The sequence below is a fragment of the Vigna radiata genome, chromosome 7 (assembly GCF_000741045.1).
Source record: "Vigna radiata var. radiata cultivar VC1973A chromosome 7, Vradiata_ver6, whole genome shotgun sequence".
NCBI lineage: Eukaryota > Viridiplantae > Streptophyta > Magnoliopsida > Fabales > Fabaceae > Vigna > Vigna radiata.
In genome coordinates this window covers 25,951,956-25,959,456 of record NC_028357.1, presented here as the reverse complement: position 1 = coordinate 25,959,456, position 7,501 = coordinate 25,951,956, and the positions used below count along the sequence as shown (strand labels likewise).

Sequence of the window (7,501 nt, the reverse complement as noted above, 5' to 3'; positions counted from 1 at the left end):
GTAATGATTCCAGAATTTATATCAACCCATTTACACTTGAAAATGGGGACTCTAAACCTCACATAATCCACCTCCCATATTTCTTGTATTACTCAAAAATAACTAATTGATGTAGTGATTGAATTTTTGTCTTTAGAACTAGAGAAGTGCATTGACTCAACTTTTAGTGTAACCCCACTATTTTGAACTCTACTTTTGTCATCTTCTTCCTTTGTCTGAAAAGAGATATTGTTAATATAATACCCACAATATGTAATGACATCTGTGTTCGACCCCCGAGATAACCTCAATAGAGTTTCAAAAACATGTGGAGTCGCATAAATCTTTTTCTTAAACCATTGTAAGAAGGTTTTGACATGTTCATTAAGATGCCATTTTTCACTCATTCTTGGGTGTGATACCTTTATTTCATTAACGTGTTCAAAAATGTAAGGAATAACATCATCAATGTTGTTTAAGATGTACAAATGAGCTTAATCAACTTCTTTTCTACTCACACTTTGAATCCTCACACCACGACCCTTACCTTCACATTTTCCTTCATGTATGCTCTTGGGTAGACCCACTGGTTCACAACTTGGCATGTAAGCTGAACAAAATTCAATGGCTTCTTCTGTAATGTATCGCTCTGTGATTGAAGCTTCTGGTCTATACTGATTTTTAACATATCCCTTTAAGATTTTCATGTATCTTTCAACAGGGTACATCCACCTTAAGTATACCAGCCCACATATTCGAATTTCTCGGACTAGATGAACTATCAAATGAACCATGATATCAAAAAAAGAAGGTGGAAAATACATCTCCAATTCACATAGTAGTCTTATTCCTTCATTTTCTAATTGATCTAAGCATTGAGGGTCAACAACTTTCTTGCAAATGGCATTAAAGAACAAACACAAACGTGTTAGAATACCCCTAACAGAAGGAGATAATATGCCTCGAATAACAACTGGTACCAATTGTTGCATCAATATATGACAATCATGAGATTTTAAACCAACTAACTATAGCTCTTGTATAGAAACAAGGTTACTAATATTTGAAGAATAACCTTGTGGAACCTTCACACTTCTTAAAGAGTTACAAAAACTTTGTTTTTCTTTTTTAGAAAGAGTGTGACAAACTGGGGGCAGATAGGTGCATCTTCCTATTGTCTGTGGATGTAACTCAATTCGGATTCCCATTTCAGCCAAATCTTATCTTGCTTTTATTTCATCTTTGGTTTTCCCTTTCACGTTTAATAAAGTTTTGATGACACTGTCACAGATATTTTTTTCTACGTGCATCACATCAATACAATGTCGAACATCAAGTTTAGACCAATAAGGAAGATTAAAAAATATTGATCGTTTCTTCCAAACATTTTTTGCAAATGTACTTTTATGATGTTTACCGAATACAATGTCAATGTTTTTTACTTTGTGGTACACCTCTTCACCATTCCGGGGTCTGCACACAACCTCATCCTCGACACTTCCATTGAATGCTTTTTTCAATCTACGATAAGGGTGATTGCGAGGAAGAAATTTCCGATGTCTTGTATAAACTGTCTTTTGACCATGCTTCAATTGAAGGTAACTAGTATTTTCTTCACAATCGGACATGCAAAATGTCCTTTAATACTATAACCGCTCAAGTTTCCATAGGCTGGGAAATTTATGGGAAATCATTTATAGTGCAAAACAACATTGCACGCAAATGAAAATTCTCTTCAACATCTGAATCAAACACTTCGACACCTTCTTCCCATAACAATTTCAAATCATAAATTAAAGGTTTCAAGTAAACATCAATGTCATTGTCAGGTTGTTTAGGACCAGATATCATCATTGACAACATGACATATTTTCTCTTCATGCACAACAAAGGAGAAAGATTGTATATCATCAACATAACTGTCCATGAACTGTGTTTGCTACTTAAGTTTCCGTACGGATTCATGCTATCAGTTGCAAGTGCAAGTCTTAAGTTTCTTGGATCTGCACCAAATTCTGGAAATGTTTCATCGATCTTCTTCCACTGTGGTGAGTCTGTTGGATGTCGCAGAAGATTATCGCACTTTCTACCTAAAACGTGCCATTTAAGGTTCTTTGCATCCTCCTTAACAGAGAACATACGTTTGAACCTAGGTATTATAGGCAAATACCACATGACCTTACTAGGTGCACCATCATTACCTTCTTCACTAGTGTTTTTGTCAGATTTCTTTTTAAAACGGCTTAAACCACATGTTGGACAGTACTTTAGTGAAGTAAACTCCTTGATGTAAAAAACACAATCATTGGGGCAAGCATGTATCTTCTGATATTCAAGACCCATTGGGCATAAAACTTTTTTGGCCTCGTAATTTCGAATAGGAAGAGTATTATTTTATGGAAGCATCTCCTTCAGCAACTCCAACAACTCCGTGAAACTTTTATCGGTCCATCCGTTCCTTGCTTTTAAACTAAACAACTTCAAAGTTGCAGACAAACGTGTAAAGTTCGTGCAGCCTGGGTACAACGGTTTCTCTGAATCATTGATAAGAGAATCGTACAAATTAGCTCTTCTAAAGTTATCTTCACCAACATCACGTATCATGTCCTCTAAATGATCACTCATCCCTTCTTCCACATAATTTGTTCCTCGTGACGTGGTAGGCTAGTCTAGTACTTCTCCATGCCAAGTCCAAACGGTATACGTTCTCGTTATGCCGAACATGAATAGATGATCATGCAAATTGCCTAAGTCTTGTCGTATTTGATTAAGACAACGAACACAAGGACAAAGATATGTCCCGTTCACAGACTTTGCATTTTCTTTAACATATTGCAAGAACACCGAAACACCCTTCTCATATTCTTCAGAGATGTGACATGCATTCATCCAACTTTGATCCATACTATGTTCGTAACATAGTTCATTAGTATAAATTTCTTAACTCTCACAAGGTTAGGCCCTACCCATTCAGGAAAAATATTTTTCATAAATTGCTAACCGAAATACACGAAATGAGACTAGTCATAAGGATGACCACAATCAAATATGCATCCAGATAACAAAACAAATAATGAACCAAAATTTCATCAATCTTATGCATAAACTCCAACGTACATGTTATAGAAAATTTATGAAAAATAATTTTTCCAAACTGTCCAATCGGACAATTCAAAATTTAATACAAACGATTAAAAAATTTATCGTTTGTATTAAATTTCAAACGAGAACTAGGTTTTACTCAATGATTTGATAGTAATAATGTAACATGCTAATTATAATAACAAAACAAAACTTTTTGACATGCATATATTAAAAATCTCCAAACACATGCATACCTAAATGTCAATATGAATTCATACAAAAAAACCCAATAAAATGCATATTCACAAATGGCAATAACATGCATACACAAAAGCAAATAACATGCACACACAAAAGCCAATAATATACATAGAAATTAAGTTTTCCATGAAGAACCTAACCTTTTCAGAAGAATAAATTAGCAATGGAGGAAAATGAAGGACTGCACGCCCAATTATATCTTAGAAACGCAGGCCAAAAACGGTCTACAACGCCACCCAACAAGACGAAAAAACTGCAACAAAACACAACCAAATCAAATTTAATCGGTTCAAATCAAAGGTTTTTCATCAAAGACTAATGTAATCGAAGCAAAACAACATTTAAATGGTGTAAAACAAAGAAAACGAACCTCTCAATGTCGAAACGGACCAAAAGCTTGAGGAAGAAGACGATGAATACTGGTAACTGATCGCGGGTTCGCATTCTGTATTATAATGTACTATAGACGTTGGTTTAGCTTACCAACCAACGTCTACATCATTATAGACGTCGATCCTCTCACTAATTTGACGTCTTTATGATTTAAATATTAATAATGACACAGATTTTAGGCGTCCGTTGCATGGCGGCCCGACGTCTATAAAGTTTTAGACGTCACCTACATTTTGGCCGACGTCTATATGTCGGAAAAATTATTACAATTCACCTAACTGTCAGGCTATAGACGTCAGTTTTCAAGGGGCACCGACGTCTATATGGTGGAACATTAATTACATGCACCAACCTGTCAGGCCAGAGACGTCGGTACTCAGTTACCCGACGTCTACATGGCGACTATTAACCTTCCTAGTAGAACTACAGACGTCTCTGGTTCCCTGGCGACGTATAAGGACGAGTATATATGTCGGTGTGGTCGTATGCGATGTTCATATGGCGACTATTCACCTTCCTACAGACCTTTTAGACGTCCATGTGCAGTGTGCCCGACGTCTGTAGTGTTTGAGACATCGATTAGCCATGTAATCGACGTCTCCTCGTCTGAGTTATTTACGAATTTGCCACCGGTCATCATATTACGTCAGTGCATCCTCTAACCGACGTCTATGAGGTGACGTTAAATAACGTTTTTCCACTAGTGTTATCATAATTTTGATATATGGATCATGTGTGATTTTTATTTTTGTACATTGGTGTTTTGATTGATTTGATTTGCTTTTTGTTTGCTAATAATAATTTTTCTTTTATAAGTATATTTTCTTAAGTTAAATTCATTAGTTTATGTTTCCTTGCATATGTTGTTTTCATTGTGACATGAGATTATTTAACTTTATCTTCTGAAAATCTTCATACAGAAAGTTTGTCAAAGAAGGTAATGTAATAAAGGATCTCAAGAAGATTGAAGGACACAAAGAAAAAGAATAAAGAAAGTGAATGGATAGAATAAACTAAAGCTTATTACAGGCTAATAAACATGAACTATTTCTTAATTTTATGATATATAACATCTGCATAGAGGTGTTGACTGAAGATGAGTCTACTTCTGCTTCTGCATAATTTTCATCACACAAACAAACCTTGGATGATGTCATTGGAGATGGCATTCAGGGTTAGTTCATGCAAACTAAAATCATGATCAAAGCCAAATCCATTAGAAGTTGGAACACAAAGGTCACTTTGTTGCTGTCTCATGATCAAGTGGTGTTGTGGGTGAGAAACATGGGGCATTGGTGTAGTTATGTTTGTTGTGTGATAATGAATCTGTTGTTTGCTACCTTGTTGGAAATTTAGGGTAATGGGACCCTTATGGATTGGAAGTGACATGGCTGTTGTGGTGGAACAGCCAGTGAACTGTTGTACCAATGCCCTGAAATTGGAGGTGTTGGCTTTCAGAAGGGTAATGGGAGTGGTCTTAGAAGCCCTAGATCTCCTTCGAACTGGTTTGAAAGCACAGCCCTTTGGAGTTAAATGGTGGCCAGAACTTGTTGTGTTGTTATTGTGTGATGAGTTGCTTGGACTCATCATGCTCTTTGATGATGACATGCATATGGTTGAACCCATAAAACCTTCTATGAATGGATCAAGATCATCCACCAGAAATTGCTGATCAAACTGCATGCACTGATCATTATCAGTGGCAGTCATGTTCATGATTTTGTTGAGTGTTAGACTTTGTTTTCTGAGATTGGTTTCGTATATATAGCAAGTGATAGGGTGATAGAAGAATATAAAGTCTGAGTAAAACCAATTTTGTTCACACCAGTATCTCTGCTCAAGATCACCTCTTCTTATTTATCTTTCCATCTACACACCAATTAATATTTTAAGTATTCTATTATTTCATATATATCAAATCTATTTCATTTATAAAATTTAGTTTTTTTAGGAGGTTCTGTGAGGATAAAAAACTACGTTGCTTTAATAATTCTTCTTATGTCTAACCAAATATATTGTTTCACTTTTTTTTGGGAATATATTTACTAAAGAACGATTCAATTCACATGAAATATGAAAAAAACTAAAGATTTCTTGCAAATTCTTAAAACAAATTTAGTAGTACTAAGTAATAGTAGAATGGTTTTAGGTGATTAATTATTATTTTTTTTTAAAACAAACACGTTGTATTAATTTTTGTATATGCATATATTAAGCATATGTTCCAAGTAATTTTGAAATATAAAGAAGTATGAAGAAGGAAGAGACATAGAGTGTGTGTAGGTGTGTTTTGAGTGTGTGTAGGTGTGTTTTGTGAAAGCAAAGATTTTCAATTTTGACCATTCTACGATGGAGACAGGGGGAAAACTTATTGGCCAAGGATAGGTTGTTTCCAAGAAGTGTCATGCATTACTTAATATATAGTATCCCTTATATTCATCATGCAATCACATCACTCACTCTTCTTAATTACTTTTTTTTTTCCCTCTTTGCACCAAAACAATACTTTATGAAAAAAAAAAGTAAATTAACTTTTTTATCTCAGTTTTGGTTGGTAACATTTGAAATAATCCCTATTTATTTTTTCTACTCACTTTATTCCTAAAAAACGTAATTTCTGTTCAATTTAGTCTTTTTTACGTAATTTGTGTTCAATTTAGTCCTTTTTACAAACTCCGTGAACCACAAACAAGAACTAAATTGAACACAAATTATGTACTTTAGGACTACATTGAACCGAAAAAGGACTAAATTGAATACAAATTACGTTTTTTAGGACTAAAGTGAACAAAAAAAAATAAATAGAGACCATTTTGAATGTTACCAACCAAAACTGGGACAAAAAATAGTATTTTACCTAAAAAGAGTCCTATTACCAACAGTGTAGTTCTCTTATTTATGTATTGCTATCATCAATGTGAGGTTTCTAGTTTGTTTGAAATGCGATCATGAAAAATAACAATGAAAATATTTCTTTTGTTTACAAGGAGTAACAAAGTTTGAATTTAAGATTCTCTCTCAATTATTTTGTCTTAATAAAATATTTACAAAGTTATTTTCTTGAAAGAAATTAATATATATATATATATATATATATATATATATATATATATATATATATTTCCAAAGCAATTTTCTTAAAAGAATTTAAAACTTTTATTACTGAATTTGGATTTTCTTTTATTTTTTACTGTTTCTTTGTTGGATCTTCAAAATACACTTATATATTAATTTTGATATTTTAATATATAATAAAAGTTTTTTTTCAGTATATTAAAATCAGTGTGTTTTTTAAGTTATACCAAAACAACAATCTAAATTGCAATTGATTAACATATAATATTATATTCTTTAAATAATTAAGAAATGACGTAATTCATAATAAACTATTCTTCCTACGACTTCTTCTTACTCAATCAATCCTATTGAATTTAAATAAATTTAATGTCTCCCCTCGACAAACTATTCAAAAGTCTCTTATTTTCTAAGTTTCGATATTTTATGTGTGATTTCCTTTTTATTACGAGGTAGTAGTTACCAAGAACAGAAAAGGCATGTGTTCAACAGCTAAGTTTTAAGGGTTTTGCATTTTTTTTTATTAATTTTAAGGTAAGTTAAATAAATTAGCCAAATTTTCCAACGAAACCGAATTAGACTCATTTTTCATCTTCATTTGTTTTGTCAAATCAGACAAGTTTCCAAGTTTAATTAGTCGGTTTCCAACGAGTTTTCACATTAATGGATCAATCTTCAACTTATTATTTCCATATTCAAGTGTTGTTCA

General features: G+C 33.2%; 1 protein-coding gene across 1 annotated transcript; it reads right to left on the bottom strand.

The window, feature by feature from the left end:
- Positions 1-4,681: 4,681 nt before the first annotated feature.
- On the bottom strand, positions 4,682-5,537 carry LOC106766227. Its single transcript, XM_014650974.2, has one exon. It carries the CDS (start codon positions 5,431-5,433, stop codon positions 4,846-4,848), a length of 588 nt encoding a protein of 195 aa, XP_014506460.2. The 5' UTR covers positions 5,434-5,537; the 3' UTR covers positions 4,682-4,845.
- Between the last annotated feature and the right edge of the window lie 1,964 nt (positions 5,538-7,501).